Raw genomic sequence first — 26,679 nt, forward strand, 5'->3', positions numbered from 1 at the left:
GAAGACCAGATCAGTTTGAATATATAGAAAATCCACAATGACGTCACGCGAAAAGATCAAAGCCACAAAGAGTGGCTTTGATGTCACACAGGGCTTCACTCGTTTACGCATGCGCACTCAAACGCTCCGCTGGGGCCACAAACATGGCGGACACATTGTTTTGACAAATATGAATCTGATACAGAAAAAAATACAGCAGTCGCTTAATGAGACGAATCAGCGACGACCAACAATCAATTAAGACAATGTCACTAGAGAATGGATTTTATTTGTTTATTTGCAGACTTTTATCGTGGAGTGATTATCAACATTCAATTCCTAAAGCAAGATGTGTAGGTTTGATAAGATTTCAAACTTCATTATGCCGTTTTCACGGCAATAAAAAAAGACGAAAAAAAAACAAGATAAGAGGGGACACAAGTTTATTGAGTTAAGATATAGTTGTATCAATAACGGGATCAATAACTCCAACTCTATTAAATGTTTGCTCTTCTGGTACCGACAGAGGGACTCACCAAGGCAAGAGAAGCGCACGGACAGGAATGGATCATGGAAAATGGTTAATTTCCAAATTTGTTCGGTCCATTTTTTGTCAGGTAATTGAAGTGTTGGTAGCGGCGGCTCTTAACTAATTTGCTAGTGTAATGATAGTTATCTATCTATCTATCTATCTATCTATCTATCTATCTATCTATCTATCTATCTATCTATCTATCTATGTATCCAACGCTGAATTTATGCCGGTGAATTCGTTTAACTATATACATATATATGTTGCTATTTTATAACTTTATTTAAATGATTATTTAAATGTTTGACCTCAGAGTCGTTTCAACGTCCGTATACGGCTTTATCGGTACATTTACTGGTTTTTCACAACAAGGAAATAGGAAATATCCCGCTTTATTGTGAATGACTTTATCTTAATGCCTCTTATAAATTTACTGAACTTTACTGAAGAACGAAGAGCAGAATGAAGCTTTACTATTTTCAAATACAAACAGTTTGACGGAACTTCAGTGCTTTAACTCGTGTGGAAAGTAACAGTTATGGTAGGTAGAACGTTCGTGTTGATTTTAAAAGAAAACATCGTTACACCTGAAAAATGAACGCCGTCTTTGCTGAGCTCCTTCAGGAGCAGAAGCTGTGCGACAGTGTGATCAGAGCCGGTGAGGTGGAGTTTAAAGTTCACAGGATCATCCTCTGTAGCTGCAGCTCCTACTTCAGGTGAGCTGCTTCATGTCGGTGTGCTTCTGTTCTCCGGGTTCACTATTTTTCGCATAACGCGAGTTTTACAGGTGAATATATTGCTCCAGAAAAGATTTGAGATAGACGCGACACATTTGGTGACTGAATAAACACAATGAACATTTAAGAACTGGGCTGAGAGTCAGTCTGTCTGAAACTAAATGTTAAACCCTGAAGAAAAAAAAATCTGTGGATGTGGAACAGAAGCCCATGTCCCATCTCATCTGAAAACTAATGGCGTAAAACAAAAATCTCAGTAGTAGGCAACAGATTCTGATGGTTCAGTCATAAAAAGCAGGGTGAAATGAGGGCAACTCGGCTCAAGTAGTTTCTCCAGTTATAAAAGACTGGTCAGAAGTTGGGGTTTGAAAAGAGTCCTTTAACGACCAGTCTCTTACCTGTGGTTGGAGGAATCCGTTTTCATCCTGTTTTTCTTTCCCAAATGAATGCTACTGAAATGACTCATCACTGGAGAGAGACACAAGTCTATCTCAGCCTATCTCAACGTTATGCAGTATCAACTTGGGATGTGCCATACAATTATTTTGCCTTTTGGCCAATAAAGCTGATTGTGAATCTGTGCAAATCAGCAAGTCAATTGAAAATCTAAGCAAATCACATAAAAAAAAATAAAAAATGTCGCCTTCCTTTCTTAATGGCCTCCATCATCATAGAGGTCTTTCCCAGGAGTGGGGGCAGTTCTCTGCACTCCCTCCCTCTCACGCTTTTTACTTTTTTTTAGAATTGATTACAGATTCTGTGTCATAAAAGTATTAACATTTCTTGTGAAAGCAGACTTGGTATCGATATTTTGATATGAAGATCGATTCCAAAAACATACGTCTAAATCAGAAGTATCGATATTTTTGGATCCATATGCACGTTCCTAGCATCACCTCTGATCATCTGAATCTTGACCCCACAGAGATCTCTTCTGCAATGAACTGTCAACCTCAGAGCAGAAGGTCTACAGCTTCCCTGATGTGTCGCCTAGTGTAATGAGCCTAATTTTGGACTACGCCTACACCCACTCTGTTGGGGTGACGAAGGAGAATGTGCTGGAGCTGTTAGCAGAAGCAGATCGCTTAGCTGTCAAGGATGTTGCTCAGGCCTGCTGCGACTTCCTGGAGCAGAAGCTTTGCTTCGAGAACTGCATCAACGTGTGGAAGTTTGCGGAACGCAGAAACTATCCAGACCTGAGGGAAAAGGCCTACCTCTACATCCTCCATCACTTTGTTGAGGTTGCAGGACTCACTTCAGAGTTGCTGCAGCTCCCTGTGGGTCAGCTGGCAGAGCTCATAGAGAAGGACGAGCTCAACGTAATGCAGGAGAGCATCGTGTTTGAGGCTATCCTCAGCTGGATAGACTATGCATCTGAGGAACGTAGAGGCCACATGGCAACACTGCTCCGGAAGGTAATTGAAAGCTGAATATCAGTTTAACTGCATTTACATTGTTGTCTCATACTATAAAGTAAGACTGTGTTTTAGACAGACAGACAGATAGATAGATACTTTATCCATCCCAAACCAGGAAATTTCACAAGTCATACATCAAACACTACTATGGAGTCTATACAAAATCACTCATGCGTTCAATATGTTCACTTCCTCGTCTTCATTCAGGTTCGTCTGCTCTTGATGCCCATTGAGTACCTGGTTAATAATGTGAGCAGAAATGATTTGGTCAAGAAGAGTCGACCTTGCTTGGCCATGGTAAGGAACGCCATAAAGACCCTGCGTGTGTCCAAGATGGAGAGACCTCTGACCCGTCCACGACTGCCCAGTGATGTGTTATTGGCTATTGGCGGTTGGGAAATCAATTTTCCAACAAACAAGGTTGAACTGTACAATGTTCGAGCTGACCGCTGGGTGACACTGACCAACAGGCAGAATGATTTTCGGGTGTTCCATGGTTGTGTTTACCTCAGTGGATTTGTTTATTGTGTCGGAGGCTTCGACTCTGTAAACTACTTAAGCAGCGTACAGAAGTTCAACCTTGCAACCCAAACCTGGCAGGAGGTTGGGTCAATGCACGAAGCTCGATGCTGTGTCAGCGTAGTGTCGCTGAAAGGCTGCATATATGCCATGGGAGGCTGCGACAGACATGTGAAATTCAACAGTGCAGAACGATATGAGCCCAGCACCAACCAGTGGACTTTAATCGCTCCAATGCACGAGCAAAGGAGTGATGCCGGTGCTGCAACTCTACACGGCAAGGTAGGTGGAAACCCTTTGACAGCAGATGGAATTGTGGCAAACTGTTCACATTCAGATTATCAGAATTTAACTAGTAATGAAAACAATGGATTGGACAAAGGTTTATTATCAGCACTGTTCTTAAACTGTGAATAAAAAACAGCTGGTGAGTTCATGTAGTCAAGAAGAATGGTGTTATACAGTATATATGCTCATGGTATCTGAAAGAAAGCTGAAACAATGGCCAAGCACTGATGAAGCTACTTGGATGAGTGACAAAATGTCTCTCGTTTCATGTCACATATCTTACATTATTATTATTTTCCCAGGTGTACATTTGTGGTGGTCTCAATGTAGAAGAACCTCTGGCATCTGCTGAATGCTACAACCCAGACACCAACCAGTGGACCCTGATCACGCCCATGGAAACCAGGCGTAGTGGGATGGGGGTTGTCGCCTACAATGGCCAAATCTACGTAGTAAGCAGAGCTGAAAAAAAGAACACAAAGTGGATTATTCATTTAGTTCAGATTGATCTTTTTTGACTCAGCCTGAACTGACTTTCAAAGCAGGGCAAGGCACCTTGTAAAGGGACATCGGCATTCAGTCACCCAGTACATCCCTACTCACCTCAAAAGACATTTCTTAAAGAATTTTGTATGGTACCTCAAGCCTAAATACTTCTGTCTAGTCAGATTATGGGCCCACTGTCTCTTTCCCAGGTTGGTGGCCATAATGGTGTCAGCCAAGTGTGCAGCGCCACCGCCTACGACCCAGTAGCAAAACACTGGCGCATGGTACCTCCCATGTTCTACTGTCGGAGCAGCTTCGGCATTGCGGTGCTGGAGGACCAGATCTACGTCGCTGGAGGCTTCAACAGAAATTTAATCTGTAGCGTGGAGCGCTACGATGCAAAGGCCAACAGGTGGCACATCGTCCGGGACATGCTGATGCCCCGCAGTGCCATGGGCTGTTGTGTGGTGAAGCGAACACCTTTCACTGCCACTTGTCTATGAATTAGAGCTATGAAAACAACTTAATAACGACTGCCTAATGAAGAAATACATTTCCTAATTCATGAAGTACCAGTGATTTTTTTTAGCTAATGTGTTTGGGTGGCTCAAGGCCTTGACCTCTAGCAAACCAAATAGGCACATTTAATCATTTTATAGTAAACCATAGGTAATGGGTATCCCCTGCTTTAGTGTTTGATTAACTTTACATAGCCTCAGTGTCTTAAAGTTAGACACTGCTTAAAGCTAGCTTAAAGTTAAAAGAGTTCAAAGAGAAGCTCCGTTTTCCAGAGGATTTTCGGTTCCATGATTTCAAGGTTAAACAGCCACAAAACAGCAAAAAAACATCAATCCAGTTTTTATGTTTCTTAATCTCTCTTTATTGCATTAGAACATACATTTCTCATATATATCTATATATATATACTTTATAAATGTGAATTTGTACACTACAATCTTTTATTGTAACATGTTAGAAAATACTCGAAACGCTCCAAAAACATAGCACTAAAAACAGTTACCAAACAATGATTATTACATTTCCTCGTTTTGTTTTGGCCACCGAGAACAGAAGAAAACAACATGGTGGGGATGAGACCGTGGACCAGGAGGAGAAGAGAGAACCACAGGTGGAGTCAAATGGTTGGACAGTTGCAGTTTTTAGTGATGGTCACTTTTGTAATCAAACAAATGGGGACGAGGGAAGGGTGAAGTGTATCGCGAGAGGTACAGAGAAGGGGGGTTGTGATTGGAGGAAAGCATTGAGAGTGGTGGTCAAGCAGTCATGTATCCATTTAAATTACAGGCAGAGAGGTGGAGGGCCTGATTAGGACAGAGTCCACTGCAGCATCCTGATTGTTATTGTTCACTTAGTTGCGCATGTTGGATATAAAATAAATCATCTCTACTTCGCAGACCTTGCAGCTGCTTTCATTTGTAGCATCAATCATACAATTTAGTCTTTAGTTCTCAGTCATCCAGGTCATGGTATATACAAAAAAAAAGCTACAGCTTTATGAGTTTTCTTCAAGACATTTCAACCGAGGGGATTATTAAACTCTGTAAAACTTTTTATTACTTCAAATGTGCTGCTCCACTGATGTTACTCACAAAACCTAAACAAGAAACTTATCAAGTCCAGTTGCCTTTGTTTTAGCTATGCTTTTTGGATATATCAAGATCTATGTTAACAGCAAGAGAATTGGGTAAAAGTGATGCTAACTCTATGATCCACATATCTGCTGGCTGCACCTCCCATTTCGTCAACTGTGGCTGGTCAAACAAGTGTGACAGCACACTGAAACTGACATAAAACCGCCAACATTTAAGATAATTCTTTACGGTATCCCACAGTGGTGGAGTATTGAAGACGAAGCAGCAAGTCAGCCCTGAATCAGGCCCAGGAGAAACTGTGGATTATTAACCAGATCATGGCTGCACCAGCTGTTCCTAGCCTTGATGAGTTCAACATTACAAAGATTCACTAGGCTTTGTAGTTTTGACCACACCTGATTGGGATCAGATTTTAAATGATCAATAAATCTTTGGTTGTAAAAGTTAGTACCAAAGAGATTAGGAATAATTTAATATATAATTTAGCCTCTTAAACGTGTGATTAGATTGGGTGCTCTTCCAGATGTTTGCTGAATTAAATGTTAGCTGCCCAACTCGTTTCTCAACTTCTACTGGTGCTGCTCAATATGAAGAGCTGATGCAACTGTCCAGATGTTTAGTGGGAGAATTGCATGTGCTGTGAGTCAACAGATGCAATTACAACAGAGGAAGAGTTACTTTTTAAAAATGGCACGGAGCAGTGTGGGACAAAGAAGGGAGGGGTCAGGAGAATCTACCAGAGAAATATGAGGACAGTACAGTATAACCATCTAACTCACGGACACGCACACAGCGAGGCTAAGGTTCAAAAACTAGCAATACAGACATGATGACTGGCGTTGCAGTTATGTAGGGTGGTGAGGAAGAGAGAGGCAAGGTGAGACATCATGGAAACATATAAGATTGTACTTTGTTTAGCAGACGGGAAATACCAGAATCACTGTCACCTCCCCTCCTCTTTTTTAATTATTTTTTTTAAAAAACCTCCTCACTCATATATCATCACTTTTCTTTTCAGGGGTTTACTCTCATTTCTCATGCACTCACATACACAAAAAAACCCTGTGACCATGAAGACAGTTATAAACACATGTACGTACACTCTCCCACACACACAACACGCACAGACACAACAGGTTGACCCACTAATACAGCTGACTGGTGTGTTGAGAGGAAGCAGAGGTTTGGATAGTGCACACATTGATTCCAGCAGAGCTGAGAGCTGGCTGGTCAAACGCACAGACACAGCAGCCTGATGATGATATGACAATCGCTGCTAAAGTGGGACGATATAACTGTACTGGTACAAAAATCTAATTCAAATTCAACTGTTTTTTTGGTTCACCCATTAGTTGAAGAGGTGTATTCTGGTCACATTTCAGTGTCTGTAAACAGCCCTAAAAACAACAGTCATTTATAAACCACAAGTGTTCTCTCTTTTATATTGTTAATTTAATATTTGGGACTTTTGAGGGAAACAGTGATGAACATCTGTCAGTGTGTAAACCAAATAACATATCTGTTGATCAAGACTAATCTATAATAAAAGAGAAAAAAATAAAAAATAAAAAAATCAGTCCTTGCACGGTACTTGAATAGTTGTAGAACAAAAACTTGTTGTCAAGAAGTTCCTACTTTTAAGACGTCTCATGCTTCCTTCTCTCCTCCTCCTCCCTCTCCACCTCTTCTTCAGTGAGCAGTATTGTGAAGTTATGATGTTAGGTTCCTAAGGCAGTATCACAGTACAGTCCATAGAGAAACAACAGCAGTACAGAATTACACTGGCCTGCCCAGAACCTTACATCCAGCTCAGGTTGGACACTGATAACATCTGGATTTTTTATTTTGATTTTTTTTTAAGCCTCTTATTATTTGGTTTCCAAAACCACTTTAGTTAGTTTCATGTTGCCAATATATTGTTGAAATCTGAAATCAAAAGAAAGAAAGAAAAAAACAAAACAATAAAAAATACCCTGGAGGTGACTTTAAAAAAAAAAAAAAAAAACGTAAAATCTCATTTCCTGTGGAGCCCTGGTAGCGCAGTGGGCTAAGGCACATGCCAAGTTCTTGCGACGTTATTGGTTTGAATCCGGCTCATGACCACAGTCGCTTGTTAAGATCTCATCTCGTTTGAATCCTACTTCACTGTGGACAACAGTGTATTGCAATTCCGAGTTGAGGAGTAAATCACAATAACTTCAAGGAGGAAAGTTAAGCTAGCTAGTTCAGTAGCTAGTTTCAGTCTTTGATTTTCTGAAATAAAAGATTTAGTTATACTATCAATACGTTTACATATCACATACTAGGTAAGTCAGATCACAAATAATCGAAGTTTTAATGCGAGTACCACTCATATAGAAGATACTGCAGAGAATTTTTATAGATGTCAAAGGTGCTAGTTCTGTTATCTTGAATCTGAGGATTTCCTGCTTTTGATCACTATATCTTCTCAATAAAAACTGAATCTCCTTAAAATTTTCGGGCTAAAAATGAAATTAAGAAATTACTCCAAATCTCTAATCTTATGATTCATTTAAAGATTCATGTTGAGACTAGTTTTTTACAGTGCTTCTGCTTGCTCTGAGGGAACTTTATAACTTCCCGAGGCCTCCAGGTAATTCAGTGGCACAACCCATCTCAGATATAGGGTTCTGGGCCAGAGCTGGGCCACTAACCGCCCGGCGTGATGTGGGCTGGTTCCGGCACTGAGGCAGCCGGTTTTCTGATTGGCTGAATGACAGCTCAGGTTGCCCTTTTTTTCTTTATGTTGAGTTAAGATAAAGGAGATTTAACTCTACACTATGACTAGTAGACAGTTACTAACAAGTGACAACAACGCGAGCCTCCGGCGTGCCACAGCCAGCCCGGCTGTTTCTGGTTTGAGTGATATTGTGGTACGTATGGTCTATAGTACAGTAGCATCAACACAATGGTCCAATAGACAGATCATATAGAAGATATCATACAGATGGTCCGATACAGTTATAGTACAACATCTATACATCAACTATACATTGTGCGTTTTTTTTTTCCTTTGTTATATTTTCAAGGGGTCTCAGGGGTTAGACTTGGTCACCATTACATCACTGCTGTAAGACAAGGAGGGGGTCGAAGTAGTCGTGTGCAGAGCCATTGATAAACCGTGTTTGATCATTATATTCTTAAAGTTCGTCAAAACAATGTTATGTTGCTGAAATCCTGACTATTGGCAACAGCCGTGGACTGTAAAGAGTGCAACAATGTCAGAAATAAACAGTATGTGAGTTGAGGGGAGTGGCAGTAACAGAGCAAGACAGTAGGCAAGTTTCTATTAAATAGCTTAGAGGTAGAGTTTAGAGTTAACATTCAGCAGCTGGAATCAACTCACTGTGGATTGTGGACCAATTTAACTGTGAATTTGCTGTTTTGTTTCTGAATGCTACATCAGATCAATAAGTCATCCAGGAGGTCCCCGTGTTTTGTGGTAAGGTATTCAAATGTGAAAAATACCAATATTACTCCAAGGACTGAACCCTGTTTCACCCTTATACATGCATTTTAAGAATTGTGCTTTTTCAGTTCAATATCAAGGAAATCTTGAGTGAGAAATATCAATAAAATCCTGACTCTTTCTAATAAACAACTATGAACTCCACTCTCAGATCCTGTTAGAAAAGACGCAGGCCATCACAGTCCATCCTGACCAAACCTTCAGTCTATCGATGGCTCTGGTTCCATAACAGGGGTAGGGTAAAAGGGGACAGAGGTTTAAGGGCATAGGACACTGAGGACTTAAAGGGGCTAAAGGACTAAAGAGGGTTACAATACTAAGGTGTTTAAGGAGTCTGGATGATGATGAGAGTTTTACCGAGATACATGATTTGAGAGATTTATGGGTGAAGAGGGCAAGGTTAGTATGAGTCTTATGGGTCGGCAATGTTAGGATATGACTGTGGCCTCCGTAACAATGGCAGGGTCTTCTATGTCGGCTTTACTTTGAACCATCCTCAGCTCCAGCTGGGGCGGACTGGGCCTCCGACCAGGACCTGCTAACTCTAAGGGACAGAGGGATGGTAGTTAGGGGGAGGATAAAATAAAGATCAACAATAAATGTAAGGCCACATTACAACGTATTTTGTTGATGCACACATTGTTTGGAGTGACTTGTACCACAGTTGAAAACCTTTTGTGAGTAAATTGCTGAAGCAAGTAAACAAATAACAAATAAAGTAACAGCTGCATTTACGATCTGCTGTGGTCTGGACATTTGTGCCACCTGCAGGCAGTTTTGCCTAAACAATATGTTTTGTTAATTGAAGTATAGGCTCCGTAAAATACTGAGAAAAATACAGATCATAGGGAGCTGTTTTTAGTTTATGTATGTTTTAGTTTTAAACTTACCGTGAGCATAAGATATGGTCCTCTGGATAACATGGTGCATCACTGAAAATGTCTTCTCACAGGCCGTCTGACAACACACAAAGGGAAAAGTAATCATTTAGTTTTGAGGATTCACATATCTGCCTCTTCATCTTTTAGCCACTTGAGTTTTATTGCACCTTTAGGTCATTAGGGTGGTGATGTGTCCATGCTAGCAGCATAGCAGCAAACAAATCTCCGGTTCCTACGAAGACAGCGTCCACTTTGGGAACTTCTATTCGAACTCTCTGTGTCGTCCTGCTGCCGTCTGGACGAACTGAACAGCAAATGCAAGTAATGTCAAACTCTAGAGTGCAAAAACACACAAAAAGTCTGCTACACAAAACCTACCATGACGCTGGCTGCCCAGTGACACAAGGAAGCGGTCTCCCAGTCTGGAGGGGAGATCAGAGGAGGTGATGACCACTGTGTCTGGGCCCATAGCGTGGAGAAGGTCCATGACCTACAGATGGTGAGATACCGTTAGAGTAAAGCTGTAGCAACTTGTTCTGTAAACAAAGAAATGATGCAAGAAGGGAAAGGAGGATGAAACAGAATATTATCCATTACCTCTACAGCATCTTTCTCTGTACTGATAGTTTTCCCTGTCAATAATCTGGAATACAAATAATCATTAGGTCAACAACACTGAAACAAAAACACTAACATGGAAATGTCTCCAAAAAGATGCAGTATTAAAACTTGATGAATTCATCTCTACACTGGAATACATAGATTCACATAGATTTGGTTACCCTAACCCTAAAGTGAAGTCTTACTAAAGTGTTGCTGTTATTTGCCAACTGACTGAAATGGGTTTGACAAGACAATAGCCTCCAAAACAAAAATACAGTTGAAACAACTCCTTCAGGTATTTTATCAAATGCTAAATACCAGAACCTTTAAAATGTAGTACGAGACTAGTTTTCACTCGTGTACTTAATGAACTGGTAAGAGAGTGTTACTCCCACACATGTGAGTGGGCTTTATGTATAGAGAACCTTATGTCTGATGTAGGTATACAGAAACACCAGCAGGTGGAGTAGTCGGTCTCTTGAACTCTGGCTGAAAATTGATAGTCTTTAGAAATGCAGCAATGCAGGAGAAGAGGGAGGATGTATCTGTTAAAAGGTGAGAAAGCCCTTACATCTGCATGTTTCTCCACGATAATCAACAAGTAATTCATAGAGACACTGAAATAACTATCACAAAACTTATGACCAACAGTGTTTTCTATCATAGTTGAGGACTTTAAATCGAATGTACTATCAAGGCAAAAGAACACACAACATCTTAGGGCCGTAGCTAACCAGGGCCCGGGTTTGCCTTTCTGAACATTCAGTTATGCTACTGAAATGTTTCCTAAGGTAGTTTAGATTATGTGACAGGGTGATTAGATTAAGTTTTGGCATCAATCATTTGAAGCAGGTCACAGTTTGGCCATAAAGCTCTGCAGAGACGATCAGATCAGCTACGGGTTTAAATCCCTGTCGTATATAAATGTCAAACCTTTGTTGGTTCAGCTTCTCATGAGTCAGAACTTCTGTTTTTATCCCCATATTTTATAATTAATTTTATAATGTATAATCTTGTGAGTCACTCAAACATTGACAGCGTGCTGAAGAATGTAAATTATATCCTTCAAATTTTATTTAAAAATATATTTAAAAACATATATATTTACCTTGGAAAAAAACATACCGATGACTCTGGTATGTTTGCATTTGATACATCTGTATCTTGATTTGACCGTTACTTATAATATTATCATCATGCAGATTCAGAAAATATATCCTCATACAGTATGGAATAAAACAACTAACTAAAATTGAAATGAGTGATGCATGAGGGGTACTCCGGTGTATTTTTGGGAACACAAAATAGAGGTATTAGATAACAACTTGAGTGGCATTACATAAAAATGTTTTGAGCTAATATGCTGCTCTTTGCACGGTAACTCTCTGACGTACTGCAATTGAAGAAACGAAAGAAAAACTGAGATACTCACTCGGCCTCAAACTGGTTGGGGGTAATAATGTCAGCAACAGGAACCACCTTGTTCTTATAGACCGGGTAAAGATTCTGAGGAACATACTGAGGAAACGAAAAATGAAATAAAATAACAATAAAAACACAAAAATCCTGTTCTCCAGGGTGAATTCCACAGATGTGTGGGCTCGGTTTGATCAAAGCTTTTCTGATCTTTGTGTTCACAGTTTTAAATCATTAACTGACAGAATATGATCTTAATGTCTGACACTGCATCACAGTTTAATACCCTGTATACACAACAGAGATGCACACACAGTGAGAGTGAGTCACTGTGTATATGTAGTTCTGTCACATCACTATAATCCATCTGTCATAAGAAATGAGGCTTGTAACACCCCCCCACGTCACGACCGCAGAAAATCCCACATATACAGTACACAGATAAACACACACAGCCTCCTCCCACACACTTTAAACCATCAAACAGACATTAGCAGAAACAGCCGCACATACATTAGATAAGGCAGGACAAGTCCCAGTAATCTCACCATAGATCCATGGTCCCCAAGGACAGGGTCACATACTGAAAAGACAATAACACAGTCAGAGCCACTGCAGTGATAGGGAGCATGAAGCTGGATTTGGAGATGTGAATGTATATAAGGCAGCATACTGAAATGAAAACGTTTAGACTAAACGGCAGCATCAAAACACTGAACGCTGTGTTTAAAAGAAGAGAAAAGTTTGCACCACAAGGGGACGTACATTTATATGGATTTTTTCTTTCATGAACACAAAAAAGGCAACAATACTTGTCATTAAAACAACAAACCCAATCATCTTATCTATGTTTAACATTATAATTTAACTAACCTTATCTAAGATTTGTGTTTATTTTTAATAAAGAACGAAAGTCACAAAATTATAATTTAAATGAAGCAGTAGTTGGTCAAATTTCTTATTTTTCTCTTTACTAGGAAACACTTTCCTTTAAGTGCTACACTATCGCCCTCCTCATCACACATGAAATCAACAGTTACTCACTCTACACTCACAGTATAGTCAAACACATCACGCCGCCTTTGTTATTATTATTTTTGAGCTGTGGCAGTTGGACTTCAGGAGATCAACTAACACAGTGTCTACAGGCAAAGCTGCATCAGTCTTGATTTGAGTGAAACTGATCGGTACATACAAAATGAAACTCCTCCAGCTAGAAGGAGACCTATGCACAATCATGTACAAATACAGGTTGGTGTTCAAAAAGTACTGCAATTTTGCAGCTTTTGCAGCTGACAGAACAACACTTTAGAGGGATGAGAAGCCTCAATATATATATGGGATTCATGGAAGCTAATGCATAAAGTCAACATGCATTTGCTACAATATAATGCTGCAAACTGAATATCTAATATATATCTGGATTAGATTAGATTAGATTAGATTAGATTAGATACTTTATTTATCCTATCTGACTTAAAGTTAGCTAAAGGTTAGAAAAAACTATAGAGGTCTTTATTTAATGCATGTTACACAACTCCTACAACCAAATACTGAATCAAGCAATAAAAACTTAATTTTTCTTCTTTTTTTCCTCTTTTGACGTCTTGGTTCTGTCACTGAAAAATAAGTCCCTGCAAACAATAAAATAAAATATGGTGGTTCCTTACCATACACCAGGTTGGGGTTGGCCCTCTTTAGCTCCTGAACAATGTCCACCACCATCTCCAAGAAGGATGTGTCTCTGGTATACCCTGAACACATCACAAACACATGATTTGGTTTGGTTGTTTTGGTGTCTGTATTATTAAAGTGTGCTGTAGGTGACTGCTCTGCAAATTCCATGGCTGAAGTAATAAAGATAAAATTTGGAGTTAATGTTTATTGTATAGTAGGAGCTTCAGTCTGCACATAAATACAGAATATAAAGAGAACCCAAAAGAGAAGGGGTATTAAGTAATACAAGATTCAATTAAGTGTGCACCTGTTAAAACATAGTCATAGTGGTGTACGTTGTTCAGTTTGATTCCCTCGTAAAGGACGTGGAGCTCGTCTGCTGTCAACACCTGGCCTTTCCAATGAGAATAACCTGCAGAGAGGACAGGAGAGGAGTTGTTGTGCTTGCCAAGTTGTTGACTAATATAATGCTAATGCCAATGCTATAAGTGCCAGAAAAGCACATAACTGCAATTGTCGTTACATCTAAAACATTAATACATCAGTAATGACAATTCGCCAAGATTATTTATAGGCAACAACAAGGGTTGTCAAAGTGAATGTGATAATAACACATGAATGCACATGTTGTTTAACTCCACTTTTTTTTAATCATGGCTCTCGGACTGCGTGGTACTTTGAGAAATCAGAAGTGATAGACAAGTAAAGAATAAGGAAAATGGTCAGACAGCAAGTACAGCTTCGGATGATTCTCTCAACAAGATCTTGCCTTAAATATCTTTTAGTGGACAAACACACAGCTTTATTTTTTCTTTTTATCCTTGATAAATTGGCGCAGCAGAAGCCTGTATCTGGCCAGACAGGGACAGAGGGGAAGCCAGTGGAGGTCAAATCCATAGGCCCCACTATTAACAAAAACACGTATACTGTGATATAGTGTGTGATATAGTGTGTGTAGTTTCTGTGTTAAGTATAGTTTGTCCTGTACCAACATGGATGCATATGTATGTGACGTGAATGCCAATGTAAGCATGCGTCGGGGCACGTCTGTCTGCGTATGACATGTTTGCTGCAGGCCCATGATGTCGCAGCTCCAGGTGAGTCACAGCCAGGTCACGTGGTGGGGGGGTTCTGGTTGCTAAGCAACAAGGCGGGAGAAAGCCAAAGGGGCTAAGAAATAGAGATGAGCAGTCTGTGCGTGTGTGTGCGAGAGAGAAAATTAAGGCAGGCCCACAGATAAGAGCTGCTTCTGTCGTCATCACATGCTGCTGTCGCAACTCCCGACGCCTGCTTCTGTTTACTGCGTCCCCATCCACTCCCTCCATCTTTCTCTGCCTCTTTCTGATCCATTTTCACTCCTCTCTCCCTTTCTCGGTTCACTTTCTCTCTCCCTCTTTGACGCAAACGTCTTTTCCAATATGTCACGCCACATTATACAGTCTCCTAAAAAAAAAAAAAAAACTGCAATACACGACTGATGACAATTTAGCTTGCAGCATAGTTTCAGGCGTTTAAGGTCACACAGATTCATACCATAGACGTGAGGATTTTTTGTTCACAAGACAAACTTCTTCATCTGTTCCACTGTCTACTCTGCAAGTGGGATGATAATAGCAGTGATCTTGAAACCTAGGATTAGATCAGTCATTCTTAGGTGTCTCCTGTTTAAAGGATTTAAATTCATTTTAGATTAGGAAGCCATGTGTGGACAGAGGAGCAGTGTGAGATAGAAAACAAATAATAATAATTTCATTTGGAATGTAGAGGTAGAAAGTGTCTGGAACGTGACTCAATGGCACCTGGCAAGGAGCAGCACTGGCCAACACAAACATTTAAACACATATTTCTGGTAGTTTGGAAATGGCACTCATGTTTTTTACCATTTAATATACACAAATCACCCATAACATTAGTCCTTATGATGGTTTTTATCACTTTGCACCCCAACTGGCATTGTAATGGTGCAAGTGTCTTGGACATGGGCTCAATGAGCTTTATCTACCACACCTGTGAAGGTGTGAATAAAGGGCACGGTTGGAAAGGTCCAAAGGAGACACCACACTTCAGCTGCAGAAGCTCACTGAGTTACATTTCTGTCACCAATTAGTGTTTTTAATTTCTAAAAATAAAACATCCATTTTTGTTCTATGTTGCATCCCGCAATATGAGTTGGAGTAATGCTGCCTACTAATGTATAGGGCAGCTCTGACCTGTCAAAGCATGGACTCTTACACCTTTGAACGTTACCAGTAGATCTTTTATTTCGAAGAAATTGACCTTTCACAAAACCCTGCCCCCAAATGGTCATTGTCCAATCATACATCCTAACAACCGTTACAATGTAAACAAAGTCCCTCAAGCTGCCAACCTCCGACAAGCAAAATGGTGAAGTTGTGTGTGTCGCATATAAGTTGTACACTAAGTACACCAAGATTTTGGCTGGGGGTGTCGTGTTCTTCCCAAAGCAGAAAACACAACAGGAGCAGTGCCTTAAGTGAGTCAAACATTGTGGGAGGCCCCACTCCCAACTGAATCTCTGGAAAATAAAGAAGCTTACATACGTCTGCTCCAACGTAAGGCTAGAATGGGCTAAAGCCATAGTGGTAGCTGGTCAGTTATGATTTAGCTTTATGTACAGTATCCTGTACATAAAGCTAAATCATAACTGAGCTTTTTAACCCATCAGTAAGCAAAACCGGCCTAGGTGCTAATGGATGACAGACAAACATGCTGCAACACTTTAAAACACATGTAAATTGTGGCATTTATTTTTGCATCTGCAACATTCAAGTCCCATGCCGCCTACACAGCAACACTTATCCAACACTACACCAACAATTATGTTTACCCTTAGACTTCAACACCACAGCAGCTTTCTTTCACTATTTTTAAGCTAAATATCACCTATGGTGCCACGAAAGCAAATAATCAGCCTGATATCTGATTTCAAACACACTCACAAGCATCATTAAAATCAGGTTACAGCTCGACCTTTTCAGACTGGGGTAATTAAATGGAGTAGGTTACGAGGATTTGTACTCTCACATTAGAGAAAATGAAAAACTAGACAAGCATGACGTGGATGGCCTTAAGGTCATCATCTTTGTCACAGAATAACAAACAGGGCGGATGATGGACGACTTGTTAAGTGGCTTATCAACTAAGGAGGATAGTTTACCAGCAACAAACTAAATATACTTAAAAGTGACTTAATGTAATGATGGAGTGTAGTGGATTTATTGTGTCCACTGTTAAGCAACAGCTGGACAAATATATTTGTTTTCACAGCTGCTTCATTCTTTGAGTTAAGTCTCCTCAAATAACATGAGCTGAGGTCACCCATCAGCGGAAAACGGTGCAGATTATTCATTCATGGGACTGACAATTAGATCAAAATATTACATGTGACACTGAGGGATGAGGGAGATGCCCCCTCTGGGGCTGCTCAGCCCGTGTTTCCTCAAAATCAAATTAGCCCCATCTCCGGTTATTTTTTTGATAACTTTTTAATTGACTTTGTGGGATTGGATTTTAATATGTCCATACTCTATATGTCACCACCATGCTTGGTGGCAGCGCTTGCTGCTGCCAAACTCAGCACATGCTTCGTGGTGAAATGTAGTAGAGATTTAATGTCTCTCTGCTCTCTTATAAAGCTTTGACTAGTGATGACCCATACAACAGTTGTGTCCTTCCTCATTAGTCTCCTTCAGAGTAGCCATAGGTGTCTCAGTGGCGTCTCTCACTAGTCTTATTCAGAGTGGGCACTAGGCATATTTACACGTGCACTAAACATGTTTTTGTCTATTTCTAAATGATTTAACTGAACTGGGTTTGGTGTTTTACTATTTTAAAATCCATCTCCTGACTTTTCAGTAACCTTTTCTCTGAGTTGCTTGGGATGGTCTTTGGTTTTCATGGTGTAAATGTAGTCAGGAACATTGATACCGGTGACTGGACCTTTCAAGCACAGGCGCCTTTATGCTGCAACCACCTGAGGCATGTTCACTGCATTCATATGAAGTGTCTTATGTCTGACAGCGCTCTTATAAAATGTGAATGAAGTTTGGCTGCCTGCAGAAACATCTCCATTTGTGAGCTGCCAGTGAAGATGCTGACACCCCCAACAAAACCGAACTCATCACGGCCGCTGCTTCTAAAGCAACTATCTCTTTTAACACTCGCTAACATCTCATCACGACACCAGCAGCACTGACTGACTCATGTACACTCAAACACACTAGATAAAACATTCACTCAGTCACACAACACGGGCTATGGCTGTATGCCATCGTTCTCACCTGTGTGGTTGGAGAACTGCACAGAGTTGATTGAGTCCACCTCAAATCCTAAAACCTGAAAACAGAAGACACAGAGAGAATTATTTGAGCTATAACAACTCATTTCCTATTAGACTGCCTTCCGGCAGATATAGAGCATTGTTAGTGCTCATCTGGAGTCATGCTAGTGTCCACTTAATAAATGCAAGTGCGACATTCACTCTCCTCTTAGGTCTATTTTTAGTCTCAACCCTTGAGGGAAATATCTGTCTCTTAGCTGCTAAATGCTTCACTGTGCTCACCAGCTAGGTCCTAACATTGTGGGTTTTAGAGTTTTCTATCTGAATACAGCCGTCAGCTACAGCTCAAAACACAAAAACAGGAGAGCTGCAGACTGGAAAAGCAACATAATGAACTGTAGATAAAACTGTGGAGATTCATATGTGGACCTCAAACTGCAAAGGGGATGTAACCCTGGCTGTGATCTGTTAGAGGAGATGAAAAAATAACATCATCTCAGTGTAACTTCAGCCGAAATTTGCAGATCTGGAGCGATTCCAAAACAAGCTCTTAGTTCTGTTGTGGCCCATCCACATGCAGTTGTTATCTGGATGACTTTATTTAATTGGGCTAAAGGCAGCAGAATGAATGAGCTCTTTGTTCTTCTCAATTGAATGTGACTTTGAGATACAAGAATCGTTTTTCAGAGTGGAGCCCCCCCCCCACCACCACCACCTCCCTGAGTGAGTGGAGATATTAACTCTGACCTTGGATGAATCCGTCAATGCTCCTAAAAGCACAGTGAATGGCTGTGTTTATATCTCCTGCATGAGACATTGAGGAAACATAAACCCTGTTCAGACCTGGTATTAACATGTGTCCCGGGTGATCCGGTCACAAATGACCAGAGTGAAGTACACATATTCACATCTGGAAATAAAAGGCATTTCCTACCACTACTAAGATCTGACAGACAACACCTTCGGTGCTGTTGCTTTGGCAGTTGGGTGTTTTGTTTTGTTTTTTGCTGAATGAATGAGGCATAATTCAAGAAAACAGTAGAATAGGCAGCCCAAAAATGTGGCAAGGATGGATAGTGTGTTCACACTACTAAAGATAAGTGATCCTAATACACATTGGCCGCTTCCAAATTGCTGAGTTATTTGAGTTTCCCATGTCCCGATCACACCTAGTATTTCAAATTCATATTAAGAGGGATTATTCTTTTTCTGGCAATTATTCAAAATAGCTTTTTTTGAGTTTCTTTCTTACTGAATGAAATCTCTGCCTACACAAGAACATCCCTGTTGAGTAGATGGTAACTTAAATGTAAAACGAGAAAGGTACACACTACTACTCTATTTGCTAAATCTCCAGCTAACAGTATTGCAACTGAATTCCACTTGAACAATGAGTAATACAACCCACAAAATTACCATGACATATTTAAAAATGCTTCAGCAAAGCTAAACTTCTTATACATGTAATTTAGTTACATTTAAATTTTTGAATTAGACTGCATTGCTTTAGTTTAATGAAAACTATGTATGTGTATGTATGTGATATCTTTAAATCCCATTCAAGATATGTTATTTATAAAGTTACTGGTCTGATGACAATGAGTATAAGTGATAAATGTCTTATTGGAGAGTGATTGTGTATCAATTGACCAGGGGATTCTGACCTGTAGCCTCCTCAGTGTATTTGCAAAGCTGTGTTTCTGTTAGCTCCAAAATGTGCCAGACTGTTTTTAGAAAACCTGTTTATCACAACATGTTCCTTTGGCTGATCCAAATTGGCAACCAATGTGTATTTACAGCTTACTGATGTACATTGGGCTAAGAATATGTTATTTAGGTCGCATCTTTTCTCGCTCTATTCATAAGCCTTGAGTCACTGACACAGACTGTTTAAATTGCCGCTGACTGGAAAGCTTCCACTCGAGGCAAGGCTCTCAACACGGCAACATTAAAAGCAAACATTTTGCCTTTCTAAAGAAACACTTAACACCTTTGGTGAATTCCCAAATGAGGAAGTCCCGCTCACAAGTGACAAATGAGGGGTTTCTTTAATTAATGTGTGTCACACTGCAGTCTGATCCCATCTGAGTCAACACAAATGATATGTCAGCTGGCTGCGTTCCTCAGCTATGATGGCTCCAAAAACAAATCTGACATTTTACTATTGTTTGTTTCCACGTGTCATCTCTTTCAGGTCACATGCCCATGTTAGCATGCTCTAAAATAACAGTGTTTCATATCCTTAGTTGTGAATTTTAGCATGCTCACAGCTGCTCATTAGTAACACCTGAGGCCTAAGCTCTGCAGAGGCTGGTGGTCTGGATGTTGTTGTGTGTAAATGAGTAATAAATCAAATTTGTTGACCTGATAATGGCACTACTGGAGGACTCAGGAAAAAGTCACATTTGGGCTAAAACCCCACATGTATTCAATTAAGAAATTCAATGAGTAAGGCAAAAAAAAAAAAAATAAAACAGCCTGAACTCATCGTTTAGACAGGCAGTTTGTACAGTTTGTACCCTATAAATGTTTTCTATTACTATTCAGAAAATGATGATGAATATACACTGATCGTTCCGGGTCTAGCAACTAGGATTTCCTTTTAATCACAAAGCCTGAAAATAAACATCAAATACAGATTTGTCTGGCCGTTAACAACTGAGGATTAGTACATTTCTCACAAGGCTTCATTCTCCTCTGAAAGATTTTGGAGATCAGTGCCTGAAAATGTATGAGCCGACAGCTGTTTTTAGCTTCTGTCTGTGATTTTGATAATAGTTAAAAAGGTATATTTTCCTGAGAGCTTTTTTGACATAAGCAACAGCAGGATTCCTTCCCAGCAAATATCTGAGGTGCTGAAGCGTCCTTGAGCAAAATACTGCCTCGGCAGTCATTTAAGATGCTGTTTGTGTGCAACCCAAGGATAGAAACACATAAAAATACATTGTGCATTCTCTTATTCTGCTCTTATGTATTTCTGCTTTTCATGAACCTCATATCCATAAATACTACTCTATACTAGTACTACTACTACTACTACTGCTGCTGTAAAGCTACTTTGTATTAGCTGTGAATGCTAAAAAGAAATCCTCATTTTGCACCCTGATTGCAGGCATCACTGGACTTGACTTTGGCTTCTGTGTGAAATCTATCTAGCTCAGCTCTACAGCAGTCTGTCTCCATCTTCAGTGACGTCACCAGAAGGAATCCTGTGGCAGCCAATCAGGGCCCTGCCTCCTCATACCGCCATCCCCTGCCTGCTGACAGGCCAGTGACTGTGTGTCCTAACAGCGTAGACAGAGAGGGATACCCAGCACACTTGCTGACATCATCATCACCATCATCGTCTTAGGCCTGATGTTGACCACCAGCTGAAACGAGTTCATTTGAAAAGTGAGAGTAGCTCTTTCACTGACCCGGTTTTACACTGAATTCTAAAGGTACATCTTTTTGTTGTTGTTTTCTGCTTATGTCCATAAACATCATTTATGTTTCATTCACAGACTGATGATCCATCTCTCATATAACCTCATTCAGGCTAAACCATGGTGCCTGTTTAAGCGTACGTCTCCTCTCACTTATCACAATCAAGACCGTTATTCTGAAAGTCAACAATACTTAGACATCCTTCATGACCTGTTTACTGTCTCGTTAGTGCATAAAGTACCAACCAACATGTGTAAGACTTTTAATACTTTGAAGCTATATAAATAAAATTTAATTGAACTGAATTAAATGTCAACTTACCACATAATTAAAACCACTGTGTTTAGTGACTATGAAACCAGCATTTTTTGACAATTAAATTCCAATTTATTGGTAAGGAACTAAACTTGGAAAAAACAACAACAACAGTGATTCATGCTATTAAAAACAATGATTTGTTTTGTTGTTGTTCAGTGTACTGCTCAGTAAAGAGTTTACCTTTTTGATACCAAAATTAGTAATTAATCCTACTTAATAGTGCTGACAGTGAACCTAACTGTGGCTCTGCGGCTGTAAGTGGCTAGAGTTAAGGTTTTTCTATAATATACAACATCAGTGGTTTTAATACTGGCAAACACTACTACAACATTAGTCTAGCACAAACTGGACTAAATTAGGCGTAGAAGTCAAACATTAGTGGCTGCAGTGAACCCTGGTGACACGCGTCAAAGCCCAGCAGCCATTAGGATAACCGCAAAACACATCCTGGGGAGACACAGGGCTAAAAATAAATCCAGTACTTCTTATAACGAGCCACTGCCTTTCAAGATAATGGGACATGTACTGTAGGACTTACTGTAGCCTCACTATCACAAGTGACTACTATTGCTAGTGGATTGTATGAACCAGAATCGTTATTATGAATTAGGCTCATTGCACTCAATGTCAACACTAGGGATCCCAAAAAGAAAAAAGAAAAACCCCTGTATCATTTCAAATAAATTCAGATCAGTGATTTTAATACTGTTAAAAATGAGTCAATGCCAAACAGTTTCTGATTTAAAAAAAAGAAAAAAAAAAGAAAAAGCATTACAGTTTAATACAGGTATCAAAACTATTCAACTGATACCTGCTGATGACATAATTTATAACACTGATATGATACAATATGGCTGAGGATGAACTCCCAAAGAAAACAGACACAAAAAGAACAATTTGCTACTTTGCCACTATGGTACAAACCAAAAACAACCTTAAACTAGGGCAACCACATTTGTTTAGTATTCAGAACAATTGAAATTGACATGACTAGGGCCTGTGACATCCAGATACTCGCTTGTATTTCCAACTCTAATTGGAAAACTTAAGTGCATGTAAAGGTGTTACTCAGATTAATACCGGAGTTCTCCTTATTTGACTAAGACAACCAGATAATGTGGTTGGAAATCGACTTTCCCTGTAATCTATACGCTTTAATCGGACTTAAACTACTGCACTGGCATATGACCCTGGAACAAAGACATCCAAGAGAGGTGATCGCAGAAGAAAATAGCAGAAGCTCCCAGAAACATACATTTTTGGAAAGAGGACGAGACGGCGCTCGTGCTAAAACGGCTTGAGTTGTTCATTATATGGAAAAGGGGCCGTATTAACCAGCTGAAAAGACACAAATCGCCACCTAGTGTGGAGGAGGACATGTTCCCATCAGTTGTGCATGTAAACTGGGACGAGGACCACATTCCTAAATTTGATTTTTGAGCACTGCGTATTAAAGACATAGTAGTTTCGGTTGTCACTAACCACAGATGTTCCTAATAAAACCCACACCAGCCATTGACAACTGAATAAGCTACTTGGTTGGAACATCTTCAGGAAAGCCAATGAGTCCAGTTGGCCTTTGTTTCAGCTTTGTTTTTTCAATATACCATGCCCTGGATGGTCAGTTTAGTGATTACTAAGATTGAAAATTAACAGAGTCTAGAAACAGAGACAAGGACCTTGTATCTGAAAATTATACAGTATACCGTAGCACTAGCACATGATTTTAGTGATCTTTGAGGCTTGTATTTCCTTTGTCGTGACCACTTCTGATTTGATTAATAACCTGTTACAAACACTGAATTGTTTGCTGACTGATTGACTGAAGCTATTGGTTGTTGTAGTCGTTCTAATTTGAAAGACAGCGGTTTTGATTTGTAATATATTCATATTAAAATATTCAGGTCATTATCTGGTTCTAATGGTCATTGTATCACAATGAACTAACTATTTTTATTCATTTAATTTAAACTGCAATTTACCAGCAAAGTTGTAATAAACCTTTGTAGGCAAAGAGCAAGATATCTGCACAAATCAATGACTTGATAAACCTCAGTTGACTCTATGTATTTAAACTCAAAGTTGCAAAGTATTGATCATTTATCCATCTTATGGAGACATGAAACATGATTTGAATCCATACAGCAGGATGACTGATAGAGGCATGAGACTGTGGGTTTATTATCAGATAGATTTTGCAAAGAACCTAGAGGACTGGGGAGTGACCTCTGAGTCCTCAGGTAGCAGACACCTCATTTTCACCTCTCAGGGGTCCTTTGATTAACGGCGGGCGGGTGGGGAGGGGGGAGGGGGGTGTCCCACTATCAGACACAACTCTGCCACAGACTGTCCAACAGCGAAGAAGCTTTCCGTCATTAAAGGACGGAGGAACACGTTCATGGTGGATGAAACCTCACACTTCGCTCCATTATCGGACATTCTCAATGACAGGTGTCGTCTCACTGTGTCCCTCAGCAAATGAGTTACTCGTTTATACCATGGACAAATAAACCGGACGTGAATGTAAAGAAAAACAAAGACTCTCCTACGTTTTATCTATGAAATAAACGATTTTTTTTATAGTAAATGGGGGGTCAGATTTTGGAGAATAAAAATTACAGCTGTCGTCGCGAATATTTCTTGACCGTCAGTTTATTATACTGTCGTGTCTTCATTATCGTCCGTTGTAGCCATTTACACCAAAAATAATTCACAACTAACGGTCGCCACAAATAAAGGCAGCGAGGGTGAGGCGAAGAACTGATTCTCATTAGCCCCGATTTCATCAACTTTGTATCGTGTCATGAACGTAAATCCTCATAACAAACACGCGTTTATATGGACCAGCTTAAGGCTAATAAAAAGACGACGTGAAATGTCGAGGTCAAAAAAATGAGCAAAAACGTGTCAGACTGGGGTCGTGTCCGATAACGGGTGTATTGGTCGCCCGCGTTGTCCGATAATGAGCGCACGCGAGTTGCGCTTACCTGTAATGGGAAAGAGGCGCTCTTGTTGCCCACATACCCCCGGACTACATGGCTCTGTATGGACAGAACGCGGCATTCCATGGCGGCTCCCGGTCAGCCGAGGAGAGGGTGCAGGATAATCCGTTAGTCAGCGAGAGTTGCGTCCACACATAACAGAACGTGAGGAAACGCGGTTTAAAAAAAAGGACGACAACGCTGCCAGTTAACGAGAACACAAGCAACGTTAGTCAGTCTGCTAGCTAGACAGAGAGAGAGAGAGACACCGGACACACAAACAGCTGGAACCGTTTTAGCAGCGATCGTTGACGTCGTCGTCGCTAAGGTTTAACAACCGGGTAGAGTGTAGTAGTCGTCACGAGCGACTGATGTAGCAAGGGGGGAAAAAAAATCAACACACGCACACGTGCACGCGCCGCAACCCGACATTCAGCACAGGCACTCAGCGCGGCCCCCTAAACCCAATGACGTCACTGCATGGCATTTTAAAGCAACATCCTGATCCCATTGACAGTATATGTGATCCTCATCACTATGCTCATCCCAAAGCAGCTGGATTCTGCGTATTAGGGCCATACATAAGAACAAAACTGAGAGGAGGTAGATTTTTTCATCATTCAGGATTTCGAGAAAAGAGTCGAACTTCAAACCAGCGTTAGCCTATCATGCAGAGGAGTATGGGGGCTTAATTAATAATAATTAAGAATAGAAATAATTCTGTTCTAGATGTAACGATGCACTGTGAGACAGTTAAAAATCGATACAGATGTGTGACAGTTCCAAACTCATTCTGTTAAAATAAATACAAAAATAAAAAATCCTGAGAAAATCGCATCGTTAACCCAGATCGGAAATCGTATCGAATCGTGAGTGTATCATTTTCATTTATTTTGGTTTTGCCCTTTTTCTACCAAATTATGGGAACATATTTGCAGCTTGATATCTACTTGTATTGAGCCACATTGTTCCCTATATATTAGAACTATTTGATGTTCCACTAATATGAAAGCCACGAAGACTTTGGATTTATGTTCTCTTGTCAATGTATTTGTGTAATAATAATAATATTTTGAAATATTGTCTCTGAAATGTCTGTGCTGGTTGTCATTGCACTGGACTGTACTGTATTTCTTAATAAAGGAAAGAAATATCATTCTCCATTTACACAGTTGAATAGTTTTGAATATAATTTTACATATGTTTATTTAAGTGTGTCTAAAATAAATGATAAACAGTAAAAAATGCAAATATTTGCACATTTTACCATGTAGTTTGGTGCTGTTTTTTTTTCTTCTGCACTTGTGACTCACACCATTTCTGTGACAGTCGTGACTGAGGATAGGGGGGTCGACTTGGTAAATGCTGCTTCTGTTACTACACAATGCAGCCGAAGAAATCGGAAAATGAAGGAGAGCGAGCAGCAGAGAGAGGAGATAAATGGAGCCAAATAGAGAGGTGTTGCACTGACAGCTCCACCTGCTGTTCAATGGAGCATTAACCCCTCGACATGATGCTATAATTGCAGCCCACGCACAAACATATGCTGAACATGAGGCCGCTTATTTCTCCTTCAACAAAAAGGCAGAAATGAACAGAGTAAATTAGTGCAATGAGAAGAATGGCAAGGGAGATCACCAAGAAACTTCTGACTACCGTGAAGGAATTCAAAGCTTCAGTAGCTGACATAAGGGAGGCTGTTGTAAAGGGGCTTCGCCACACAAAGCTTTATGAAGAGTAGCAAAGAACAATTAAATCTCAACTATAGTTCACCAAAATGCATGAAGGAGACTTCAAGGTCATATGGAAGATGTCTTTTAGTCTGCTTAGGCCAAAATTGATTTTTTTTTTTTTTTTTTTTTGGCCATCAAATTATGTTAAGTCTGCATCACCACAAACCTGGCATGGTGGTAACAGCATCACGCTGCATGTGGATGCTACTTGGCAGCAGATCCTGGTAGTCAGCAAAATGTACTCTAATCCTGGAAGACAATCGGATTCAGTCTGCAAGAAAA

The 26,679-nt window shown here is 40.1% G+C and overlaps 2 protein-coding genes across 2 annotated transcripts; one reads left to right on the forward strand and one right to left on the reverse strand.

The window, feature by feature from the left end:
* Positions 1-1,006: 1,006 nt before the first annotated feature.
* On the forward strand, positions 1,007-4,580 carry LOC125019083 (kelch-like protein 10). The gene is made up of 5 exons (XM_047603592.1): positions 1,007-1,227; positions 2,174-2,663; positions 2,874-3,467; positions 3,776-3,925; positions 4,169-4,580. Exons 1-5 carry the CDS (start codon positions 1,106-1,108, stop codon positions 4,460-4,462), a joined length of 1,650 nt encoding a protein of 549 aa, XP_047459548.1. The 5' UTR covers positions 1,007-1,105; the 3' UTR covers positions 4,463-4,580.
* A 235-nt stretch (positions 4,581-4,815) lies between these two features.
* Positions 4,816-25,155, reverse strand: pdxkb (pyridoxal (pyridoxine, vitamin B6) kinase b). Its single transcript, XM_047603451.1, has 11 exons — positions 24,671-25,155; positions 17,941-17,995; positions 13,947-14,051; positions 13,633-13,716; positions 12,511-12,545; positions 11,979-12,064; positions 10,541-10,586; positions 10,322-10,433; positions 10,111-10,247; positions 9,953-10,019; positions 4,816-9,606 (listed from the first exon to the last, which is right to left on the reverse strand). Exons 1-11 carry the CDS (start codon positions 24,749-24,751, stop codon positions 9,491-9,493), a joined length of 924 nt encoding a protein of 307 aa, XP_047459407.1. The 5' UTR covers positions 24,752-25,155; the 3' UTR covers positions 4,816-9,490.
* Between the last annotated feature and the right edge of the window lie 1,524 nt (positions 25,156-26,679).

This window comes from Mugil cephalus, chromosome 13 (assembly GCF_022458985.1).
Source record: "Mugil cephalus isolate CIBA_MC_2020 chromosome 13, CIBA_Mcephalus_1.1, whole genome shotgun sequence".
NCBI lineage: Eukaryota > Metazoa > Chordata > Actinopteri > Mugiliformes > Mugilidae > Mugil > Mugil cephalus.

Excerpts from the sequence above, each read along its gene's own strand:
- LOC125019083 (XM_047603592.1), top strand. The coding sequence starts at position 1,106 with ATGAACGCCGTCTTTGCTGAGCTCCTTCAGGAGCAGAAGCTGTGCGAC. Across the intron at positions 1,228-2,173 it reads AGCTGCAGCTCCTACTTCAG|AGATCTCTTCTGCAATGAAC; the intron begins GTGAGCTGCTTC and ends TTGACCCCACAG. Across the intron at positions 2,664-2,873 it reads TGGCAACACTGCTCCGGAAG|GTTCGTCTGCTCTTGATGCC; the intron begins GTAATTGAAAGC and ends GTCTTCATTCAG.
- pdxkb (XM_047603451.1), bottom strand. The coding sequence starts at position 24,751 with ATGGAATGCCGCGTTCTGTCCATACAGAGCCATGTAGTCCGGGGGTAT. Across the intron at positions 10,248-10,321 it reads ACTGGGCAGCCAGCGTCATG|TTCGTCCAGACGGCAGCAGG; the intron begins GTAGGTTTTGTG and ends TTTGCTGTTCAG. Across the intron at positions 9,607-9,952 it reads GACCATATCTTATGCTCACG|AGTTAGCAGGTCCTGGTCGG; the intron begins GTAAGTTTAAAA and ends TCTGTCCCTTAG.